At 50.8% G+C, this 25,505-nt stretch overlaps 1 protein-coding gene across 2 annotated transcripts in view; it reads right to left on the bottom strand.

Moving 5' to 3' along the window:
• MEGF11 (multiple EGF like domains 11) overlaps window positions 1-25,505 on the bottom strand; it is a gene marked incomplete at its 5' end in the record, with an annotated part of 356,031 nt that overhangs the window by 40,939 nt on the left and 289,587 nt on the right. For both annotated transcript variants that reach the window (XM_079769267.1, XM_079769268.1), the window contains one exon: window positions 20,973-21,147. In XM_079769267.1, coding sequence (XP_079625393.1) covers window positions 20,973-21,147 — 175 coding nt within the window. The remainder of the gene's footprint in view (window positions 1-20,972; window positions 21,148-25,505) is intronic.

Consider the following 25,505-nt stretch of genomic DNA (forward strand, 5'->3'; position numbering starts at 1 on the left):
CTTAGCCCAGGTCATAGAGCTAAAAATGGTTGCTCTCTATTTGAACCCAGGCTGGCTGCTTACGCCTTCTGTTCCCAGGTGCCATAAACTGGCTCCCCTGGAACGCATTCTCGGAGATGGAGGTTAGCGAGCTCTTGAGGGGAAGGGGAGCAGGACTGGGCAGAGGGAGAAGCTGCACTGAGATGCAGTAGCAACAGGACTGATCTTTGGGGAAGCTCTAGAGCTGGGATGGTCCTTAGACTTGTCCCACCAGGGGAAAGGGAGGGAGGGCCTAAATACCCCACCAGTCATTGGATCTCCACTGCCCTGGGGAAGGGGGCATTTCAGGCGAAGCTCTTGGCTGAGGGCCATTTCTGGAGAGGGAATCAGCCTGAAGCCCCCAAGTTTCCTGCAGCTGGGGAGGAAGGAGTGCCTCCATCCTAAATTGTGAATTTGGGTAGCCTACTACGGCAGCCACTACACCAGGCCTCCTTGGTGGGCTAATAGCTCCAGGAGGGAGTTCAGAGTGAGGGCAAGTCACAGAGCAGTAGGGCCAGGAGAGGGATTTCAGAGGCCTTGAGGTGGGGGTGGAGGGAGCCTTCAGTTAATCAGAGAAGAGGGGGGTCAAGGCAGTCAAGTGGGAAGAGTGTGGACACGAGTGCAGAGGAATATGAGAGTGAAGAATGTTCCAGGGATAGCTGGAGGGAGGTGATTGGTGTAGGAAGCGGGAGGGAGATATCTAAAAGGGGAGTTGGGAGCCTTGAATGCCAGGTAAGGGAGTCTGGGCTTTGTTCTCTGAGTCCCCCAGGACATGCCTTCCTCACTCAGAACCTACTCTGGAGCTGTCTGCTCTAGAGAAGGTGGTCACTGGATATTGAATTCCCACCGCATCCCCCCAGGGAGTGTCTCCAGCCAGCTTCTCGGGTCTTACACCCAGGCTTACTGTGGGAATGCTGAGCAGATGGGACCAGGAGACCAGAGCTTGTCTGGGCCCCCCTAGCTGTGTTACACGGGATAGGTTACTGCCCCTCTCTGAGCCTTCGTTCCAGCATCAGTGAAATGACAGGTCTGGAGTAGAGGAGCTCACTATTAACTCGCAGGGTCCCAGGCAGCTGGCCTCACCCCCATTTAGGCCACAGAGAGACCCAAGATTACGTAGGAGCCGTGTTGGGGGAGGCTCCTCTCCAGCTCTTTCCTCCTCCTGGCTCACGAGCACTGGCTGGGTCAGGAAGGAGAGACTGGGGAGTGCAGAGTCCTGCACCAGAAGGTTCCACAGTTCCCACTCTTTCCCCTGCCAGTCCCTGGCAGGCCCTGACCAGCCTGAGTCTGCCAGCACTCCCATTACCCAGATCACTCTAATTTCCCCAAGATTACAAATAGCCCATGGAGCATATTTACGCTCTGAGAGCCTTGGCCCGGGTGCAAATTGCATGCACAGTTCATGATTTTCTCTGCATGAGTTTACATTGAGAGCGGTTTCTCTCCTGGTGCCCTCATTCATGTCCCCGATCCTGGGAGGCCGCCAGGGGCCTGTGCGCCCAGCTCAGGGTCTGCTGGTGGGGCTCAAAGAAAACGCTCCACCTGGCCCTGCTCCAGGGGCCAAGATGCAAAGCACCCCGCTGGAAATACCTGCTCCCCAGAATGCTGCACCTGGGCCCCATTTCCCCCAGCACAGCCCATGCAAGGATATGGACAGTCAGTGTGGTCTTACAATAGCCCTGGGAGGTCGCCAGGTTGAGAGAACTTTTTGCTTCCCAGAGAAAGAGATGGCAACTCAGAGGGCCAGTGAATTATCCAGGGTCCCACAGTGTATTAGTGAGGGTGAAGGAGCAAAAACCAGACCTTCCTTCCAGAGTGGGGGCAGAGCCCAATGGTTAGAAAACAGACTCTGGTGTCATCCTCCCATCCTACCTTGTGCAATTTACTAAATCACTCGGGAACTCGGTTCCTCCATCTGTAAAATGGGAATAATAATATCCCTCCTTCATAGGATTATTAAGAGGATTACATTAGCTATCATATGTGAACCAGATAGAGCAGTGCCTGGCAGTCAGAAAGCACTATAAAAGCTATTATTACTGTGCCCTGGTTGGTGTGGCTCAGCAGTTAGAGCGTCCAAAGGGTCTCAACGGGTTTGATTCCTGATCCAGGGCACGTACCTAGGTTGCAGGTTAGCTTCCCTCTCCCCCTTCCCCCATGCTGGAGACAACCAGTCAACGTGTCTCTCAGGTAGATGTTTCTCTCTCTCTCTCTCCCTCTCTCTCTCTCCCTCTCCTCTTCCCTCCCTCCCTTTCACTCTCTGAAAAGCAATGGAAAAAATGTCCTCATGTAAGGATAACATAAAAAAAAGCTATTATTACTGCAAAGAAGTAGTATCTCTTATGAAAAGAAAACACAAAAACCTCCAAGGTTTCAGCAGAAGACAGCTCTGGAGGAGGGATCCACCTCTCACTCAGTGAACAAATTCCTGGGCCCAATTCCTGCCACCTCCTTCAGGCTGGCTCCCTGGTTCCCCTCCTCATAGGTGAATAGGCTGGAGCTTTACCATAACACACCAAGGGCATGGTCTTGGGGGACAGAATGAAGGGCTACCATGTGCCAGGAGCTGTTCCCAGAACTTTCTATTAGTTTACTCCTAGTAGCCACAATGTCCAAATGGGGAAGCGGGCAGTTTCTAGAATGCACCGTTCTGCCCAGCAGGCAGGTGAGCTCAGTACAGCTAACGGAGCACTCCCCTTCCTCCACCTTGGTGTCCTGACTCCGACCTGGTTCAAACTCCTCAGCAAGCACAAGTACTAACAGTTAAACTTTTTGTCAAATTCCCTACCTTCTGGCCTCTGATCGCGATTGCCATGCCAAACAAGCTAATAATCAGCCTAACTTCTCAGGTTTAGACTAATAGCTCTGCCCCCCTCAGAGCATCCCCCGGCCTAGGCCTGGTGATTACCAGGGTGCCTGTGCCAACCCCCCAACACATCGGCCATTGTCTCAACCACACACCTCCCCAGGTTGGGGGACCACCAGCAGGCCTTAGTCATGATGGCCTGTGTGGCACCCAAGTCTACAGAGGTTATTATTTATGTCTGCACATGCTTAGGTAATCAGTGCACACACCTGTGAGACTCAGAGTGTTTGTCTCTGGGGTATCTGTTTATACATCTGTGTAGATTCGGGTATAAATTTGTGATTCCTTCCTTGTCCTTCCCTCCTGGTGTGTTCCCTCCCCAGCCTCCCAGCCCTGCTGGGAATTGGGTACACACAGACACCGTAGTCCTAGCATACTGGGGGTCCTGGTTGGTTCACGTGCCTGCCTCCATCTGAGCTGTGCGCTCAGGGAGATGGATGTCTAATTTTATTCACATCCAGATTCTCAGGGCTTGGGATCCTGCTGGTACATAATGGGCCCTTGATAAATGTTGGTTAATTGAAATGAGATATTTGTGTGTACATGCTGGCTTTTACTGTGGACATAACCAGGAGGGCTGGGCACTTTCCATATGCTTTCTCTTTCATGCCAAGCAATTCAACAAATGTTTGCCGAGTGGGGGCCAACTCTGAGCCAGCCCTGGTTGTGGGCTCCAGGGGCACACTGGAGCCTGAGACTTGTCTCTGTCCTTGGCAACTCCCAAGGCAGTGCCCACAGCCATACTCATGCCTGCATCCAACTGTGTTTGTCCACTTATTAATGTCTCCCCAGTTAGACTAGAAGCTTCATAAGAACAGGGATCTTACTGGTCTGGGTTGCCCAGTATCTCTAGCTCAGAACCTGGCACAGAGTGGAGGTACTTTATAAACAGTGTTAAACAAATGAGTGGCTCCCATCACACACAGGAAGCAGAATATTATTTGGTCTAAGGATGGGTCCCATGCTATTCACACTGATTCTAGGCCTCCCTGGGGGCTCTTGTCAAAAAGGAAAGCCAGGCCAGATCCTGGGCTATGTCAATGGTCCCATGCCACACCCTGCTACCTCTTGCCCAAACCCTGCTGGCCAGGCTGAGGGTCAGAAGTACAGCCAGAAAATTACCCTGTTGGCCTCTTGTGCATCTACTCAGAGAGACAAGACCCTTTGAGCTGAACAGTATCTCAGAGCTGATCAAATCCATCACCTTCATGAGAAGGAGACCGAAAGCCAGAGTGGGTGGAGCTGGGGCTTGCAGGCCAGTGCTCCTTGGGACTGGCTGCAGAGTAGGGACTGTGTTTTATCCAGCCCCTTCCTCTAACCCAGTGCCTGGCCCACACCAGCCTGAATGCACATCTGTTGATCTTTTCACACTCCTGGAAAAAGGACAAGATGAGAGCCCAGGACTGTGAGCTCAGATGAGACCACACATGCTTCACATAGCCTAGCATCTCTGCCCACTTCCTCGGCCAGAAGTATATCCTCAGGCCCTTTATTGAAGCTGTTCCCCAAGATTTCTACCCAGAATTCATATATATCTTACTGCTGGAAACAGCCTTCTCCTCTGAGAGACTCGTGTCCGTGCTAGGTAATAGACAAGCCTGGGTTTCCTTATAAAACCCTAATATGCAAATAGACCAAATAGTGGAACAACCGAACAACTGGTGGCTATGACATGCGCTGACCACCAGGGGGCATGCACAGAACATGGCAGGCATTAGCTACAGTGGGATGGTGGAGCAGGTGAGTAGGGGAGCCAGACCAAGGCAGGGTGCTGGTCACTGTCATCGGGGTGAGCCTCTGATGGTTACTGAAATTTCTTTGCTCCTGCACACCACGGTCCCACCAGGCACTCCCACCTGCTGCCGGTGCTGGCCCTGATTGCATCCACTGCTGGTGCCAGAGCTACCTCTCACACCAGCTGCTGGCGCCTGGCGCCGGCTCCAATTGCTCGGCGCTGACCACCGGTGTGAGCGGCAGCTGTCGGCCCCAATCACCCCACAGGGCTTCTCCACCTCCCCCTGCTCCTGAGGGGCAATCAGGGCAGCAGCCGCCACTCGCACCCACTGACAGCACCGGCCCCGCTTATACCTGCTGCTGGCACTGGCCCCAATTGCTCCGCGACATCAGCGGGTGTGAGCGGGGCCAGAGGGAGCTGGGCTGCCGGCAGACAGGACCAGGAGACCACGGTGGGAGGGGCCGGGCGGTGGTGCAGAGGATGGGCCGAGATCCACCCTGTACCCACTTAGCCTCGTGGCCCACAGTTCCTTTCAAGGTGCATGAATTCATGCACTGGGCCCCTAGTCAATTATATGTGGCTGTTGAAATCAATCACTCTCCCCAGCATTCACCACCAAGAACCCTTGGTAGTACCCTTCCTCTACAAAGCCTCTCAATTTGAAAGACACTGCTGTCACTCTGTGGGGCCTAAGGCATCATGCTTTGAGCAGGTGCAATTTGGCCAGTAACCACATGCCATGTGACTCTGGTGGCAGCATCCTGTCCACCAACCATGACCTAGAAATTCCCATGATGTCACCCACAACCAATCAGAGCTTCTGATCAGTGTATGCTAGACTGGGAATATTACACAGAATTAATTTAATTCCAATTATAAGCAAAAACAAAACAAAGCCCGCCTTGGTGTTTTAGTTAGCCTCATCACAGGTAATGGAAGTTTGCCCAGAGGCTTTGCGAAATGTTCAAAACCACTCTTGGCAACCTGCTGTGGGCTTTGCAGGTGTTTAGCTTGGAACCACTGGCTGGGTCATCTCTAAGGGCCCTTCAGCTTGGATTCTCTAAGCAGCTTCTTGCCTACAGTAGGAGGTCTTAACCCAAAGGAGTGAGGAACGGTGGAAATGCAGGCCCAGGGGTGGGAGCCCTCCTTGGCCTCTAAGAATCACACAAGCTGGGCGGCTACCTACTCTGCTAATGTACGCAGTCATCTGGGACTGGCCACGTGCCCATTCCTAATGGTGGGGGGACAGTCCCTCATGCCAGACCTAGAAGGAGAAGGGATGGGTGGGGATCACTTGGTCCACCTGCCTTGCTTTACAGATGAGGAGACTGAGGCCAAGAGAAGGAAAGCCACTTGCCCATGATCACACAGCCAAAGCTGGGCAGAGATGGGTTTGGAACTCGAATTTCCTGGCTCCCATTCCGAGCACAGAATGCTAAGAGCCCAGATGTGGTGAAACTCGGGGATAGCCCAGGCTGCCCTGCTCGAATTAGCAGCACATTTACCACCTAAGCACGCAACATCCAGAAGACATGGCTTTGACCTTGAGGAAGGGCCACTTGCCAAGGCCCATATGCTTTGGCCCTTTCTCAATCCCAGTTCACCTGCACAACGCACACCTCACTTCCCACAGGGGCAGCTCCCTGAGGTCCCCTCTTCACTGGGGAAAGCCTGCCAGTCCTGCTCAGTGTCTTCATTCTGTGAATGGGGGATGGATGTGAACTCTTCCTCCCATCCAAAGGCCTGTTAATTATAGATGCAGCATTGGCTATTAACATCTTGAACTTGATTTGAAAGAGCTACTGGCAGAACGGAACCCCTGGTGCTAGTCCTGCTAAAGAGATGCAAATCTCCCCTCCGCCTCCCACCCGCCTCCTGGCACAACGTGGCAGCACAGGCCCAGACCCCGGTGGGTAATGAGTTATATGTTCTATTAAATTTGTTTCAAATGCTGTTTATTTAATTTTCTCCCCTGCAATATGATGCTTTGTAGTTTGGCCCTATTTGGGAAAATTAATCAACAGCTGGGCTTCTTGTGTTCATCATCCATTTTCCTTGCAATGGGCAGGAGGTTAATGAGAATTTTTTGGAGTGGAAGAAGGAGATGGAAAGTGGTTGACCCTCCCTCATACGAAAGCGGGAGGCCATTGCGCAAGTTCGTCTCTGGGTCCCCTTAAATACGTTCTGTGGGTGGGAGGCAGAGTAAATGGAGTAGAACCGGGTTTTCTAGACCCAGGCCAAGGTGGTGGCATTCTCCTGTCAGCCTTGGCAGCTCAGCAGAGAGGACTCTGCCACAGGAACTAGGGAAGTTGCCCCGGCCCACACATCTTCTTGTTGAAGGAGTAGGGATGGTTTAAGCAAGAATGGGCCCTGGACCGGGGGCCAGAGTACATGGGTTTAAGTAAGGCAAAAGCCCTGGCTCAAGGTGACCTGGCCTCATTCATTAATCCATTCAATCCATGAACTTTTGTGGAGCCTCTACTATAGGCCGAGTACTGTGATGGGGCCTGGGTCTCACTACCCATTACATAGATGCGATGTGACCTCAAGTCCCTTTAAGTCCCGTATTCTTCAACTTCCAGAGCACGTTTCCCTATTACCTGCCCCTGTGGCACTTACCACAATTGTACTGAATTAAAAAGTCAGCTCTCATCCATTAGACTGTGAATTTCATGAGGGCAAGAACTGGGTCTGTTTTATTCAACCCCATGGCCCTGGCCCTAGCCCAGAGCCTCACCCACAGTCAGTGCTCAATGCATATGTATGAATTAATCCAGTCATCCAGGATATGTTTTTTAAAGCACTAGTATGTGTCAGACACTGTGTGAGGCCAGGTGACCCATGGTGAGCAGCACAGAGCTCATCCCTACTCTCACTGGAGCGTACCATGTAGTGGCTGGAGGCGGGTAGGGCACAAGATGGGGCTGTAGCAAGAGAGGGGCTCAGGCTAGTCCCCTCCCGACTTCCAGATGTCCTGCAGGCAGCCTTCGGTGGCCTCCCTGGCCTCCGGGGGCTCCCACTCCCCTTTCTCCCCTGCTATTCCTGGAGTTTCAGGGCCACCAATGCAGGCTGATTTTTGGCGTCCGATGCCAGTCACCTCAATGCCAGCAGCACACACGTGGAGTGTGCCTCGCTGCTGACAAAGCCCCTTGCCAGCGTCTGCTCTGCCACACAGAGTGCCAGCCTCGGGCTGCCGCCTCCCCCTGCCCACCCTTCTCAGCCACCCCTCTCCCAGCTCCAAGTCTTAGGCAGAGGGATTCCCAGGTGGGAGCCTCATTTGCGATTTTCTAGGGAGAAAGAGTGACGCACGATCCACAAGAGCACAACTTGGACAGAACGCCAGCCACGCAGGCCTCTCAATGCAGAGCAAACCTCGCCGGACCTAATTAGTGTGTCACTGGTAAGGCAGCCCCTGCCAGCGGAGGCATGCTGGAGAAAAGAAATTCTGCATAAGGCATGAGGAGCAGGGAGCCGGAGAGATGAGACGGAGAGAGGGCAGGAGGCCACTTGTCACAGCCATCCCCACTTCTTCCTCCCTGTGCTGAGGGGAAATGCCCAGGGCCCTTGCGGCTGAGCCATTCTGTCTGGCTCCCATGGGGGAGGGGTGGAGAAGGGCTGATGGTTAGGCCTGGAAGCCCTAGGTCCGTCCAAAATGAATAGGCCTTCAGTGACCCGCGGCTGCTCTGTACGGTGGTGCAGGCTGTACTCTGGAAGTGCCACCCCGATGATGTCACCATAGCTTGATGTGTGTGAGTGGGCTTTGTATCCGTGGTGTGACAGCTGTGGGTGGGGTAGGCTTAGCATCTGCATGTTGGACACTTGGCCAGAGAGCCCCCCAGGGTGATTTGGTCACGGTGGCTTTGCGTGTGGTGTGCATGCTGTGAGGGCGGGATATGTGGGGTGTGTGCATGGACACTGCAGAATCCAGATCCTCCGGGCGGTGGCTGGGTGGTGTGGGCCCAGACAGTGGCCTGCAGAGCCAGAGTGTGACAACAGTGACAGTGACAGTGTCCCAAGTGGGAACCAGATGGTGGGGAACAGAGGGCCCCGCAGAGGCCAGTTGTTTACTAAGGTCCCAGCAGATGCTGCTAAGCTTCCTGTCAATGAATATTCATGATCACGCTCAGTGCAGGAGACGGTCCCAGGCCTGGGAGTGGGCTAGGGCCAGGAGGTGGCAGGATGGGGGAAAGGGTAGCAACACAGGGATGATCAGATCGACCTGTCCCCCAGCAGCTTTCTGTTGAGGAGAGAAACAGAAACATCTGTTAGGACAGACACATCCTCATTGTGCCAGCAGAGTGGGCATGCCAACGTCGAGGCTGAGGGGCAGCAGGGGGACGGGAGCCCGGAGGTCAGAATGGCCCAGCCGGGAAAGCCTGGCATGCCAAGCTTCAAACTTTGCCCTACAAAGGCAGCCCCGAAGAGCAGGCCAGTCAGCACGTTGGGAAACCCCTCCTCCAAAGGCAGGAATCTGGGCCACTCCTTTCTATTTGAGAGGCTGAGCCCAGACTCAGGCAAATCCAACTGCTTATCGATTGTGGAATCATTTAAAAAAAAAAATCATAGACCAAATGCAAAGGAAGTTCTAAAGTTGAAACCAGAGCAGCTTTTACCAGGGAACGAGAAAGGAGTGAGGGTAAGGAAGGTTGCCTCTACTGTCCACAGGGTCCATCCCTCCGGTCCCCCAAGTCCTGTGAATGATCTAAGTCTTCATAAAGCTGGCTGCCTCTGGATTCTTCTGGCCCCTGGAGGTTTCTCAGCCAACTTCTCACAGAATGCTTCACTACACATAACTGGGGTCTGGAATGAGTCCTCAGGGGGCCGGTTTGAAGGGAGCTCAGTTCAGATCAGCCCCCCTGCAGGAAGGAACACAGTGGCTTCCAGCCTGGGGTGGAGCCTGGCTGGGGGAGGAGGGACAGGACGGGAGGGGCTCGGCCCTGGGCTTGAGAGTGGGGAGGGTAGAGATGCTCAGGGTTGGGTGACCTTGCCGAGCCTGTTTCCTTGTGTATAAAATGGCAACAGTGACACCTAACCTCAGAGGGCTGTGGGAACTCACAGAGGATGGCTATGAGAGGATTGTGGAGTGGAAGGACTGCGGTACAGATGGCGGTCCTGGTGACGAGTTGGTGCTCCATCCACACCACCACCTGAGCAACGTGACGGATGCCCGCCTGCCCTATAGTTGACGCCACCTCTGAAGTCAGCTCTGGCGGCTGGAGCACCCCTGTGACGGTGGATGAGGTTTCATCCTGGGAGGGGGCAGTGAGCATCACTCTGGGTTTGCCCACAGAAGAGGCAGGTCACAGCGAGGGGGCAGAAGGTCCTGTCAAGCCCATGGGCTCTGGAACCTGGCTACATGGTTCAGGACCTGGCTCTGAGGGATCTTCGGCAACTTATTTTCCCCCCCAGCTTTATTGGGGTGTAATTGACAAACGCTGGCAAGTTGTTAACCCCTCAGTTTCAGTTTTCCTACCTGCAAAATGGGCATGCAGCGGTGAAGATTATGTTAATATACACACTGCTCTCAGAACAGTGCCCAGCCCAGAGGTGGTACTATACACGCTTCAGGCATTTTGATGGTCACACATGGCCCAGTAAGCGCCTAGGCCCACAGGAGATGTAAGAAAAGAGACTAACTCTGTGTCACTTTCGCCGTACTTGCCCTGTTTCACCCTCACAACCACTGTGCAGGGTGTCCTGCGGGAGGTGAGGTCTCAGAGGTGACCTTCCCGAAGTCACCCAGTGGGCAAGCAGCAGGGCGGAGATTCAAGCCCAGGTTTCCCCGACTCAAAGCCCTCCCAGAGCTCTCCCCACTCTGCCAACCTGCCTATATTGAAGAACCATGGGGGGGGGGGGGGCAGGGGCGATGAAACCAGCCTCTGTTGAGCACCTGCTGCATGCTGGGTTCTTAGACTGCCATGTCACCATCTCCCTACACAGGGTACAGAGGCCAAGCACAGCACCGTTTTGTCACGGCCCTGCTCCAGACGGCAAGAGCTCCCTCTTGCTGCTGCATTCCGCACAAGTTCCCACCCTGCCCTGCAGGACCCAGGCTGCTTTGCTCCCACTGTGTTCCTCCACAACCTGCTCCTCTGGGCCTGAAGGCCTGGGATGGAGGGGTGGGGGTGGACGGCCTGGCCTGGCTTCCCTGTGCCTGTCTCAGGAAATTAACACCCCTCCGCAGAGCTTTTAGGACAGGCAAGAACAATTATTTAGTAATGTTCTTGGGAGAGAAAACTTGAGGATTTTTTTTGTTTTGTTGTGTTTATATTTACCCCCATTGTTAGTTTTCTTATTAGCCCCACTTTGACATAATTTATTCATGACCGTTTCTGCAACATCTTTCATTTCCCAGACATAATCACATCTTCTGGCAGGAATCCCTTCCCTTCCTGGGGTCCATAATTACTCCCGCTGAGGGGATTATTGGTGTTAATGACTAAGGGGAGATGCCTGGGAGGGGCCATGCTAGGTGGGGTCTTGAACTTGAGTGCAGGGGTAGCAGGAGGGGAGTGGGTTCTTCCTTTTACCTGCAGCCGTGGGCGGGTCAGTCTTTGGCCGGGCCCACTGCTCCCCCTAATGCCTCTGGTGCACATACCTGGGCACTTCCTTCAGCATTCTCAACAACTCGTTTCAGCTCAGCTTTACAGCAGCCCCAGGATACAGGGTGCAGGGTTTGCACCCCCATTTTGCAGAAGATCAAGTTAAGGCACAGAGAGGTGAAGTGACTTGGGCAAAGTAAAACAGCGAGTTGGCGCAGAGCCAGGGTTGAATCCCAGGCCTGACTCCTGCATCCTCTCCTTAGCACTGACCTCCTCTCTCAGAGCATCTGTCCTGAGGTGAGTGTGGCCTAGGAACATAAGCCCTGGGTTCTAGGCCCAGCTCGATCACCTTAGACAAGACTTGTAATCACTCTGAACACCAGTTGCCCCATCTGTGAGATACAGCCTGCTTTCCTCCGAGGAGAGCTGTGAGGATGGACAAGCTCAAGTGTGAGACGGCTGAGCCCCAAAGTAAGGAGGGACACGGAGGGTCCCAGCCTCCCCTCCCCTCAAAGACAAAGGTCGGGAGGTCAGTAGGCTCCAGATGAGCAATGAGGTTGCGGGGTTGGCCCCTTCCTAGGAAAAGGCCTTTGAGAGCCTCAAGGCTGGCCATTTACCAGGGACCCACAGCCCTCTCTCCAGGCATTTTGGTTTGTGACTGAGAGTGCAGGTTCTGGGTGCAAATTCAGCCATGGACTCAGCCACTCACCGACGAGGAAGGTTACTTTACCTCTCTGAGCCCTAGTTCCTCATCTGCAAAGTGGGCATCCTAACAGCCCCCACATACAGGTGCTGTGAGGATGAAGTAAGATAGTCTGTGAAGAGCAGGGTGCCTAGCCCAGGGCCCGCCGCAGTTACTCAGGGCTCCAAACGTGTCCCCTTCCTCCAGGCATTGCAGGGGAGCTCCTTTGGCTCTCAGCCCACCCTCCGGGCTGTGGGGTGGCCAGGACTGGGAGCCGGCAGGGGCGGAAACACTGTCAACAGAGACTTGGACAAACAGAAACTGGGAAGTGTTTAAAGCATGGACGCTTCAGACCTGCCTCAGCAGCTTCTGCTGCTGCCCGGGGAGAGGTGCAGGCACCAGGCCTGAGATCAAAGCCTCGGCTCCGGCTCCGGCCCGGTAAGGAGGGCACTGATCCGGACACGAGGGGGAGGTGTGACAAGGGGCACATTTAGTTTCTAGAACAGAAGAGTCAGCAGCTTCCCCTAATAAAGCCACAACTTCGGGGTCCCAGAGGGGGGAAGGCTGGACGCAGCCTTGTGACATAAAGCCAATTTTCCCTACTTTGCACTGTGGATTAATTGCCAACATGATTTAACACCCCAGGGACCCTCCACCCCATCCCTTTCTGCCCTGAGAAAAATTGCTAGGTATCTCTGCTCTGAGGACAGCAAACTCAGAGGTGGGGGTGAAGGTGGAAAAAGCATCTGACTGGGAGTCATGTCCCCCGCGTTCCATTCCAGCTCTTCCAGTGATTTGCTATATGTCACACTCGCTCTCTGGACCTCAGTTTCCTCCTTTGTAAAATGAGAAGATGCTTGAGGGAAGGGCTGAGTATTCGTCCAACTCTGTCATTATGAAGAAATATTCCCGTTTTGTGCTCACATCAACCCCGAAGGGCAGGGATTATTAACCTGCTTTATAGATGGGAAACTGGAGCTCAGAGAAGCTAAGCTTATTGTCTAAGGTCACACAGCTATTGAGCAACAGACTTGGGATTCCAATCCTGGCATGTCTGACCCCAGAGTCCATACCCTTTGCCTCCAGTATGACATCTTTATACAAACACATAAGGAACTCCTCAACAATCATTTACTGAGCATTCACTACATGCCAGGCTTTGTTCTAAGCATTGTATTTGTTTTATCTAATTCAATCCTAAGAATAACAGTATCACATAGTACCATTATTTAGACGGCTTTATGAATGAAACACTAAGATTTGAGAAGCTTAAGTAACTGGGCCACAGCCACCCAGTAGGCAAAGGCAGAGCTGAAATTTGAATACTGGAATCTGTGTGTGTGTGCGTGTGTGGGTGCATGTGTGCGTGTGCGTGTGTGTGCACGTTTGGATCATTTCTACTGCTTTGCACTACCTATGCTCCTCTGCTCACATGGGCATGGCAGCTAGAGGGTGAATTCCTCATCCCCAGCACAGCATCCAGGAAAATCTTTTCCTATAATCATTAGGAAGCTACTCAATGGTGGGGGTGCAGGGAAAAGGAAGTTGGTTTTCTACTCTTAGGGATAATAGTCTTCAGACTGAAGTTTGATGAACAAAACAATTAGAACAGGAAATGCTCGCACATTATATATGTGTCACCTGGCTATAACTTTCAGTCCATAGTCTCTTCTGGCCCCGCAATTGTCCTTGATCCCTAGTTCCAGTTTAGAAGCCACACAAGAGGCAGACACGCACTTTGCCCAGCTTGAGGGGGTGGAGGTGGACTGAGGGAGGGTGACATCTTTAAAGGGCATCAGAAACCTTAGAGGAAAATTCAATCACTGCTCCACTGATCTGGATTTTCATAACTCTCACCCCCTCCCGCCTTCCCCAGCCAGAGCCGCCGAGGTTTGTGCATGACCTACCAACAGCACGAAGAAAGGGGAGAAAAATGTGGAACTGAGTTTGTTCATTTGGGTGATGGAGTGCCTGCTCCCCTCGCCAGCATGCAGGGTTCAATAACGGCAGACAGGGCTTCAAAAAATTGCAGCATAAATAGATGAGCCCTTTAAGGTAATAGAAATTCTGTCATCCAGGGGAGAAATATAGGCCCCGAATCCCATGGGAGGGGACACCAGGTCTGTCTCCCCCGCCTCCCATGCTCCTCATCCCCATTATAGCCACAGCTGAAAGGAACCATCTGGGCTGAGGAATGACCAGAGGGCCCCTTATCTCCCGGCCACACCGGCTCCATGTGGGGAAGAGAAGGCTGGGAGGGGGTCTGGGAAATCAAGTCTTTGCAGCTCTGGCCGTGACCTCACAGGCTGTTCACTCCAGGTGCCAAGGTGGCAGCCATTAGTCCTAGGGCAGCATAGGAGGCTTCATCAGGCTGGCTGCCTAGGTGAGGCCTAATTAAGGAAAGATGGTCAGCGGAGGAGCATAGTGGGGCTGAGAAACTGACCTTCTCCCCTGTGATGAGAATGTCTGTTCTCAGTTATGTGGCTGCTCTTGGGGACCCAGGAGCCCTTGGCGACCCCACAGCTCCCAGCCAGGAGAAAGTTTCAATTCTCACCCCATTTCTTAAAAAAAAAAATAAAAAAAAATATATATATATAATTTCAGAGAGGAAGAGAGAGATAGAAACACCAGTAATGAGACAGAATCATTGATCAGCTACCTCCTGCACGCCCCCCACTGGGGATCAAGCCCACAACCCGGGCGTGTGCCCTAACCTCCTGGTTCATAGATCAACGCTCAAGCACTGAACCACCCTGACCAGGCTCACCCTCATTTCTACCTGTTCCCTCAAACAGGGTGTGTAGGACAGGGCCAGTCAGCCTCTTCAGATGGGGGAACCTTGGGGTAAATAACAATGACAATAGCAGGGCAATATTAACACTAATCCTATATAATAAAGAGCTAATATGCTAATTAGACTGAGCAGCAGAACAACCCTCTGGATGACCTTCCAGACGAAGCCGGGGCTGTGAGGGCCGAGCCCCTTGCATGAATTTTGTGCATCAGGCCTCTAGTAATGATAATAATAGCTAACACTTGTTGAAATATTACCACTTTGCCAGGCATTCTAAATATTTTATAGGCACGAATTAACTTAATCAGTTCAATAATCTGATAGACTTTATCAATATTACCCTTTCTCATATAAGAAAACAGGCACAGAGAGGTAAAGTATCTTGCCCAAGGCCACACAGCTAATAAGCAGCAGGGCTGGTATGTGAAGGTAGGGAATCTTGCTCCAGAGTCTTTTCAAAACCACTACACAGTACTGCATACAGTAGAAGCTCACATCATTTACCCAGAGAATCCAGAGATGATGTTGGGGTAGCTGCCCCATCCCACTGCAGCTACCTGTTTATCTGAACTGCAGAGAAGCTAATGGGTAGACTCAAGCCCCAGCCCTGCTGGCAGGGCCTGCTGAGAAATGCAATAAATGTCCTTCATATAAAGGTCAGTTCTGGAAATGTCTGCTTTAAGGGCATTGCTTGTCCCAAGAATTTCATTTCAAAAAGAATACATTGAGCAAAATGTTCACATTATAGCATGGAGGGAGCAGTAGGGGGCGCAGGGTTGGAGGGAGACAGATTATGAGTATAAACCATGTCCTGTGGGAAAGGAGGAGATGGAAGGGTTAATTCTGAAGAGAGGAGTATTCAGGGAAGACTTCATGGAAGAGGTAGCCTTTGCTTAGCCTGAAAGGTGGAGGAGGATTTTCATAGACTGAGATAAGGATATTGGGAGTGAGCATTCTAGGAAGAGCATAATGCTTGAGAAAAGGCACAGGTTGAAGCACCAAAGCAGACACTGTGTTTGGGGAAAAGTGAGTTTTGTGTGGGTAGCACAGGTTTGTGGCAGAACTTAGCAGGAGATGAGGTTAGGGTAAACTAGTTTTGAGGAAAGGTTACAAAGGACTGGGGTTTGAGCTTCACTTGGTGGATATGAGAAGCTGTGGAGAGGGGTGATGTGACTCTAACCTCCAAGTGGAAAGACAGCTTGACTAAATGCCCTCGCCACAATTCAGCTACCCCCCAGTGGTCAGGAAGAAAGGTCCTCGCTTTCTGGATCATTCCTCACATGGGCACTCCCAGCACTCTTCTAGCCCGAGCCCACAGTCACCCTCACTCTTTCCCCCTCACTCCTGCTCACCAGGTGTGGACCCAGGGGTCTACTAACCCTGACAGAGCAACCTTGAAGCAGGGACCAGTGGAGCTGTCCAGGGTGCTGAAACAACGCCACTCCCAATTTTAATTACTCCCAGTGGAACAACTGGCTCCCATACCATTGTTTCATTCCCATTTTACAGATGAGAAATAGAAGGTTCAGAAGTTCGCACAACCAGAGCTAGGAACTGAGCTTCTTGCCTTCCAGCCCCGGGTTCTTTTCCGCCACCCGAAAGCCCTAATATAATTCAGCGATGCACGCCCCAAGTGATTCCATTCATGCTGCCCTGTTAACATGTAAAATACCCAGCGTCTCTCTCACCTCTATCTCTATGTCCCCGTCACCAAACATTGATAGGCATGTCCACCCCACAGTGCTGCTGAGACTGACCATGTAGGGTACTTGGGTAGATCTGCCTAAATGGATGTTCATGGCTTTGCTCTAGTGGGAACCCATAGATGTAGCTCATCCTCACACTCTCCTGGAAAAGGGTGCTGTGCTCCGAGGAAACAATGGTCCTCCACTACTCTCATAATTCACTAATAATTACTATCATTTTTACGGGTTGTCTACTGTGCTCCAGGCACTGAGACATTAACTTTCCATATGAAGTTTCTCACTCTTATGGCCAAGTCTCCTCTCAACAGAGGAGGCAATTCAGGCTTCAGCAGGATAAATGACTTGCCAGTAGGCAGGGTGTGAATTGGAGGGCCAGACTATGAACTCAGATTTGTGTGGTTCCATAGTGACCTGTCAATCAAAACCTGTCACCTAACGTATGATAGTTCAGTGGCTCTCACCACTACTGGCTTTGTGATCCTGGGCAAATGACGTATCCTGTTTGAATTTCACTCTCATTTGCAAATTGAGGAATGTGCAAGTGCACCTCTGTAGGGCTCCTGAAAGGAATAGAAATGAAGCCTGTAGCAAGGACTCCATAACTGTTTGCTGCTAATGTGAATATTATTTTTATAGGGCACAAGTTCCTTGATGGCTGGATGGGTGTCTGATGAGACTTTCCATATCCCCAGCTAGGAAGGTAGGAAGGAAGGAGAAAGAGTGTGAAGGCCAGCACATCCAGAATGCCAGGTGGGACTTGCTTCTGCTCTATATTCTCGTGGCCTCAGTGGGTGGGGACCACCTCGCTGGAGCAGGCATGTCACTGAGTAGTTCTGCACTATTGCATCAGCACTCCTCACATTTATGTTGAGCCTGAGACCACTGTCAGCCCTCAGAGACTGCTGTCATAGAGCTATCCCAGTATCTTCCTTAACAAGCCCGTGGCAGGGAGAGGTCTGGTGGGTTGGGATTGCTGAGGATGAGCCTTCACATCCATTACCACATTGGTTACTCACATTAAAAAACAGGCAGACTGATGTGCCTCCCATCTTACAGATGAGGAAACTGAGGCCCAGCAAGGGGAAGTGACATGTCCAAGATTACTGAGCCTAGGATCAGGGTCTCCAAACACTCAGAAAAGGGCTATTTTATTTAGTCTCTAATTAATTGCTGATCCTTAAAATATCTTTTTTTGTTTTGTTTTTTAATTTTTTGTTAATCTTCACCTGAGGATATTTTTTTCATTGGTTTTTAGAGAGAGTGGGTGGGAGGGGGAGAGACACAGAAAAACATGGATGTGAGAGAGATACATTGATTGGTTGCTTCCTGCATGAGCCCTGACCAGGCCCAGGGATCGAGCCTGCAACCAAGGTATGTGCCCTTGACTGGAATCGAACCTGGGACACTTCAGTCCTGGGGCCGATTCTTTATCCACTGAGCAAAACTGGCCAGGGCCTAAAAATCCTTTAAGGAAAAAGGCAGGTACATAAATTCATAAGCCAACCAGTAAATAAAGGCTTTGATAATTATTATTGACCGTGGGGCATTTTGGGTAGGGTTTCAGCCAAGTCTGCTCTGTTGATTATCACACCCTCCATCCTCACCAGGCCGGCTCATTGCAGGAAGTCCCATGCACTCAGAAGCTGGGGTGAGGGCAACAGTAATGATTTCCCCCTTAGAGCCTGATGCATGCAGGAATGAGTCACTAGATGCAACAACTGACTCTTCTTGTAATCACCTCCAGTGGCTCTTGTTCAATACCCGACAGGGCCCAGAAGAGCCTTCCCAGGTATAATGAGGCTGGGTGGGAGGAGATGGATGGAGATTTGCGGGGTCTAACCAGGGCAGCTTGGCTCACAATCTGTCTTAGCCCCAAGCTCCAGGCAGGGGGCACTCAACAGCTAGCTGATTTCTATAAGTGCCAACCCCCCACCCCCAAGTTCAAGGGCAGGAAGTCATTTGCATCCCAGAGGGGAGGAAGAGAGATAATAGCCTGGCCTCAGACTGTTGGACCTCTGACCTGAAGGCAGTGGGCACACAGACACCAGCCTCTCTAGGTTCCCCAGGGTCCTATTTTCCCTTCTGAGGAGCAGTGACTAGGGAGGCAGCTGGAGGTAAAGACAGGGGAACAGGGAGGTGGGACTCCCAGCAGACCCAAAGATAATGTACACAATTGGACCATAATAACCTCAATGAACTCTCCCCCCCCCCAAACACACACATGCGCGCACACACACATGCACACACACACACACACCTCCTTGCTCCTACTTTTACCTCATTTCCTCCAGAAGGGTGTGTCTCCTGACTTGGTCCATGGAGTCTGCATAATAGACCCTCTTAGAAGTGAGATAGTTCACCTCCCTCTACAAACTCATCATTTACAGATGGCGGAACTGGGACCATGAGCGGGGAAGCCACATGCCCAAAGCCATAGAACTACCCCAGGAGCCAAGATGCCTCACCAGCAGGCTGGTGTGGTCAGTGAACTTCAGCTTCAGTCGCCTGAGCTATGTGAGATTTTAATCCCAAACAACTTTCTCACCCAAACCCCAAACCTAGGCATTGCATTTTTCTATGGAAGTTATGGACAAAGCTCGCATCAATAAAGGTCAATTAGAGACAAAACCTACAGGAGAAACAGACTTGTCTCTTTTGAAGATGCCACTGGAGCTCATTTTCACCCAGCTTATCTGCACTGGGGAGGAGGAAGAGGGAGCGGAACTGAGTTTTGTTCTATAGACTAGGGGCAACCTGCCCACAAGACATCTCACCAGGCAAACCCACTCTCCTACAGTGCTAAGGGCTTCCTTGTAGGATCTCCACCTTGGCAGCACACTGGCCTTGACCAGACCATATTGGGGCGGGGGTGGGGCTGAAAAGCTCCCCAGGTGATTCCAATAGGCAACCCAAGGTGAGCACCATCCCCTTCCTACAAGACCAAGGCCACTGATCAGCAGCACTGGTATCACCTGGGAGCATGAGAAATGCAGGCCCCTAGGCCCCTTCCCAGATCCATGGGATCAGAACCTGTACTTTAACAAATCCCACTGGGGGTTTCTAAGTTCACTGGAAATGAGAAGTGCTGAGGCAAGACACTTGACATCTCCACACCTGACAGCAACTTTGCAAGGCAGGCGTCCCATTCCACAGGTGAGGAAACCGATCCTGAGAGAGGTTAACTTGCTGACCCAAGGTCACACAGGTGGTGAGTAGGACAGCCTGGATGTGACCGTGGTTCCAAAGGCCATACTTCCTACTGCACAGACCACTTCCTACAGCACAACTGAAAATATGGCCATGGGGGACCCCTGAGTTTTGGGGTCCTGAGACCTATTAGGCACTCTCTACCTTTGAACAGTATTTCACTTCCAATGTCAAGTTCCCTGGAATCAAACCTCATAAGCACCAGCATAATTCATGAAGAAATACAAATAGTAAACAAACATGTGGGGAAAAGGTTCACTCTCCCTAGTAATCAAAGAAATGCAAATGAGAGCAACATTTGAAAATGAGGAGCCATTTTCTAACTATATAATTAGAAAAAAAAAAGAATGTTAGCCAAGTTGTTTTGAAATAGGTACATTCATATGCAGCTGGTGGCAGTATAGATTTATATAACCCTTGGGGAAAGTAATATGGTAACATCCATCAAGAGCTATAAATAATTATGCCCACTGACCCTGGGAATTCACCCTAAAGGAAATCATTCAACAGGAGGGAAAAAGCTGTTTGTAGGGAGATGCTCCTTGCAACACTTGCTGGGAACACTGGGAACAACTCAATATGCATCCGTAAGGGCACGGCTGAGTTAACTGGGGTGCATCAGCTCCTGTTGTGCTATGTAGCCATAGAGAATGATCATTAAGAAGCCCAGGCAGCAAATGTTGGTGAAAGAAAGCAGATGGTAAACTGCCCATGTGCACTGTGATTATTATGATGTGAAAATACAGATGTTCCTTGACTTACAACGGGGTGACGTCCTGATAAACATATGGTAAGTTGAGAATATTGTAAGTCAAAAGTGCATTTAATACACATAACCTACGGAACGTCATAACTTAACCTGGCCTACCTTGCATGTTCTCAGAACACTTACATTAGCCTACACATGGGCAAAATCACCTCACTGCTGGTGCCGGGCCTCAGGAGAGAATACTGTAGAGCATCTCATTTGCCCAGGTAAAATCAAAATTCAAAATTCTAAGTATGGTTTCTACTGAATGTGTATTGCTTTCACACCACTGTAAAGTCAAAAAGTTGTAAGTCAAACCACCGTAAGTTGGGGACCATCTGTATTGTGTGGATATGAACAGGGAAGAGCTGGGCACAAAGAAGACAACTGGTGTTTCAGGGTGAGGGGACAATGGACAGAACCCCTCCTATTACTTTCACAATTACACTCCCCTACCCCCCACCCCCCTGCAGAACTGTCCCTCTGAAAACAGCCTTGAGGGTTCTCCAGTCACAGGCTCTGTCTCTGAGGGGGACACGGAGACACTCCCATTCTTTATCCCTGAGCACAGGGCCATACTCCCCGATTCCACCCCAAGGCAGGAGGAGCTGGCCCCTCTTCTCCGGAGTGAGGGTGTGGGGGTACAGAGCCATGGGAGACCCCTCCCATCTTACCATGAAGCCTGGGGCACAGGTGCAGCTCCCAGTGATGCTGTGGCAGTCGGCGCCATTCTGACAGGCGCAAGGCAGCTGGCAGCCGTCGCCATAGTAGCCAGCGGGGCAGGACTCGTTGCAGTGGTGGCCAGACCAGCCAGGCTGGCAGGTGCAAGCTCCAGTTACTGGGTGGCAGCTGAGCACATGAGAGAGGATGAGAGGACGGTCTGGTCAGGGATGCAGGCATGTCTCACCCCCTGGCCTGCCCGGGGTAGCAGGATCAAAGGGTTTCTGAGGCTAACATGTATAATGTCTCATTTACTTGTCAGAAGACCCCAAGGTCATGTGGTCTTATTAGCCCCAAGACACTGAGGCTCATGGTGGTTATATGATTTGCCTGAAGTCACACAGCAAGGAACTGATAAAATCAGGATTAGAATGCAGGTCTCTGGACCCCCAAACAAGTGCTCTTTATAGTACAAAGACACAGAGACAAAGCAGAAGGCAGCCTCTTCAGACCCTTCCCTTACGGAGTCCAGACCTTCACCAACTCTGCACCCAAGACTGGTGTCTGGTGTGGGGCAGGCACAGGAGGGTTTCTGTGAAACCCAGCGGTGCGTGGCAGGTACTCAGTGAACGTTTGTTGAGTTAAATGACATCTCAGGGCAAATGGGGCCTCCCGTCGCTGGCAATGTCTGCACTGGAGAGGATGCTCTCTATCTGTGTTTTGCCAGGGCCCCTTCCTTAGGAGTGAGGAGACTGTCTCCATGCCCTACCTGTCTAGGTCAGAGAAAGGGCCATTTGGCTAAAGGCAGGAGCTGCCTGCCATGACCTCCCTTCATGATCAGAGGGGATGTGAGATGTGGTGACTGCTTCTCAGGCTTCTGCAGGTGTGTAACTGACCGGTGGCCCCAGCTGCGGCGCCTGGAATCCCTCACTGCATTTGCCCAGAGGCCACACTTTCCCTGGGCTGTTCCCAGCTAGAACGCAGCAGGGATATGAAGGTCCGAGCACATTCCCGGGAGAGCTGGGACTCCTCTGGTGGGCAATTTTGGTTTAAAGACTTCCCACCTTACCAAACTTTCTTGGCACGGTGCTGCAGTCTAAGACGTCCCATCCAGACTTCCTTGCTTCCTTCTCTCCTTCCCACAGGTCAGGTCTGATGATGCCTACCCAGCCCCTTCCCCATTTCCCCTCACAGCTGTCTTCCCCAGTAAATCTCTTGCACTTGGCATCTCCTTCTGGGAGGACTGAGACTAACACTCCAGAGAAGATGCAGGATGGTAGAGACGAGCCTCTTAGATTCCCTGTTACCTGCCTCCCTGCACCAGAGCCAGCCGAAGGAATATGGCTGAAAGAAGCATGCTCCGGGCTGGCAGGAGGAGCTTGGGTACAAGTCTTAGTTCTGCTAAGTTCCCCAAGGACATGGGCTTTGTCTCCCTGGGTCACTGGTGGATCTCCAGTGCCTGGGTCATACGGCCAATTAAATATTTGGGAATGAATAGTACTTTCACTGTAAGTAATTATTTTCTGTGTCTGTTGACTTGTGTGTCATATGTCCCCCCCCCCACACACACACACGAGGTGACAGCCCCATGGGGAGAGCCTGCTGTCTGTTTCACCTCTGTATTGTACCCCAGGATGGAGCAGGGTCCATGGCACACTGGAGAAGCTCAGCACATATTTGGCGGATGAAATCATGAACAAACTAATTGTGTGAAGCCCAACCAAGCCATTTCTCTTCTGGGACCCCCTGGAAAAGGAGGGGTGGACAGGAGCAGGCAGTTCCTGAATAGGAAGTGCAAATAGCTAGTAGTCATTTTGGAAAACGTTGGATTCTTAACTAGTCTCATTAACCATCAATTGGATATCACTTTTTGTCTATTATAACAGTAAAAAGTTTTTTGTTTTGTTTTTTTAAAGGAACAAGATTCAATGCTGGTAAAGGTTTCTGAAAAACAATGTGGGGATATGTACTAGTATGGGAGTCCTGCTAAAAACATTCAGATCCTTTGATCTGGTAATTCCATTTCTTAGAATCTATCCTAAGGAAATAATCACAGTTGTGGGGAAAGATTTATGCACGCAGATGTTTCCTGAAGCATTATTTATAACAGCGGAAAATGGAAGCAATTTAAATAATAAATAACATGTGACCAGGCTGTTAAAGCACCAGGCACTTTACACACGTATTTCTAATAATCAAATAAGCCTGTGAACGAGGGATTGGATCCTCTATTTCACAGATGGCACTTGGAGGTTATGTGAAGTGCCCAAGGTCACACAGCGAAATCAGTGGCAGCCGGGACTCACACCCAGGTCTGTGTGACTGTGTTCTGTCCACTGCCTCATGCTGCCTCTGACAAAAGGATACTGGTAAAATGAATTATGACAATTCATAAGAAGGAATGTTTAAAAAAGCATTCAAATATCTTCCAAACTATTTAATGACATGATATAAGGTTAAGTGAAATAAGCAGATTATATGCAAAGTCATGATCTAAAGTATGAAAAAAAGTGATGTAGATATATTGAGACATGGATGATGGATGATGAATGAACAAATTACAACAAAATGGTTTTTGTGCTCCCTTCTGGGTTGACAAATTATGGGTGATTTTGAGTTTTTTTCTTTTAAGTTTCTATATATTCTCTAACATTCCCAAATTGAGCATTTATTATATAGTGTGTCCTCAAAAATGTAAATACACTTTAACAGCTGATAGCTCAATTTTGAAAATAATATGTATTTTAATAAATACTGCCTTTATAATTCAAAGTGTGTTGTATACATTTTTTGGGGGGCGACACCCTATATTTATAAACAGATATAAAACAATCAGAAGTATAAATATGTAAAAAAGAAGAATGCATGTAAAGGATGAGTTTTTTAAGACTTCCTGGCCTAGAAATTCTTCCAAAAACTTCCAGAGAAATTCCTCCCTGAGCTCCACATGGTAAGGGGAGAAAGAGTGGCCTGCACGGATGCCATGGGGCAGGAGGCCCATTTGGTGGCTCTGACCCTCAGCCAGACAGTGTGGGTTATTCCTTTTTGTCCCAACACTCAGCAAAGCACTCAAGCGGGGCCTTTCTCAATTCTGACTTTCCAGGGGCCTCCTCTGAGGTTCGGGTGTAGGGTTAGAGGGACCAGCTCAGTCACTGTGGTGGAGAATGAGATGCTTGGACCTGGGAAATGACAGCAGGCGGTGCTGGCTGCAGCGATCAGCTCTGCCCAGCCTGGGAGATTCTAAAGGGTTGTAGGCACCCTTCTGCCCTTCCCATCTATAGAATCTCTTACTCAGGTCCTTGTTCTTGCAGAAACACCGCCCTATGAAGCATGCTAGAGATACAGTGAACCAGCAAACGCTGACTCCTAAGCATGCCTGCATCTCCCATCTTCCATCACAGCTGTCAGCGTTTTGGCTGCTCAAAGGTGTCTCAGCACCAATTTTACTTTTCACCCTGAGCACCAGAAAGCTAAAAACCAAACTTGAAATTCTTTCTTTCTCTCTCCTTTCATATCCCTACACTTGTATTATTTTTTTAAAATATTTTTTTTATTGATTTCAGAGAGGAAGGGAGAGGGAGAGAGAGATAGAAACATCAATGATGAGAGAGAATCATTGATTGGCTGCCTCCTGCATGCACCCCACTGGGGAATCGAACCATGACCTCCTGGTTCATAGGTTAATGCTCAACCACTGAGCCACACCGGTTGGGCTATATCCTACCATTGCATTTTAAAAAAACAGATCTCTATTTTCGTAATTTGGTCACTTGTCATGTTTTATAAAAACTCCCAAATCCCTTTGAAAAGAGGGTGGGGAACGCCTTCTGACTGAATGGCGATGACTGAGCACGGTGCTCACTGTGCTCTCCTCCTCCCGAGCTGGCAGAGCCACTCATGCCCTTGGGTCACAGGGTGGGCAAGTGACTGCTGGTTTGGCTCAGGCACAAGTCACGATCACTGGTGCTGAGCTTTGCTCTGGGTCTCTTTCCTCGCCTTCCTCCCATTTTCCCCAGACATGGATTAAGCACAAGTTAATGGGAGCCGAAAGTTGAACAATATAGGCATCTTTTCAGGGTGGGTTTTTCTGCCTTTTTCCCCCGGCTGCTCTGAGATTACTATCAATGCTGCATCTGTTGGCTAAATCACATCTTTCAAAGGTAATACATGATCATGGCTGCTAGAATTCGTCTCTGACAATCCAATTGTGGAGGGGACCTGGGAGAGGCCCGGCACGCAGGCACTCTTCTTCAAGGTTATTCCTTTATGAAGGAGGGTGGTTTCTTTGTGTGTGCCACACAAAGGGAACGGAGTGCTGAGGAATCTTATCAGCCACTTGCTCCTTCCCGGGCGCGTGGACTTGACCTCTTTGAAGCAGCCTCTCCGGAGGGGCGCAGAGCAGACAGGCTGGGGATGGCTGGATGAGCACCGTTTCCTTTGGTTGGGGGCTGGGAGTCCTTGTCTTCCTAGTAAAGATACTCAAGGCCTTGCAAGCCGGCTTGGGAGGGAGGCCTTCTGTTGTAAGCTCTTACAACAGAAGTAAGCAG

Source organism: Cnephaeus nilssonii, assembly GCF_951640355.1.
Source record: "Cnephaeus nilssonii genome assembly, chromosome: 4".
Classification (NCBI taxonomy): domain Eukaryota; kingdom Metazoa; phylum Chordata; class Mammalia; order Chiroptera; family Vespertilionidae; genus Cnephaeus; species Cnephaeus nilssonii.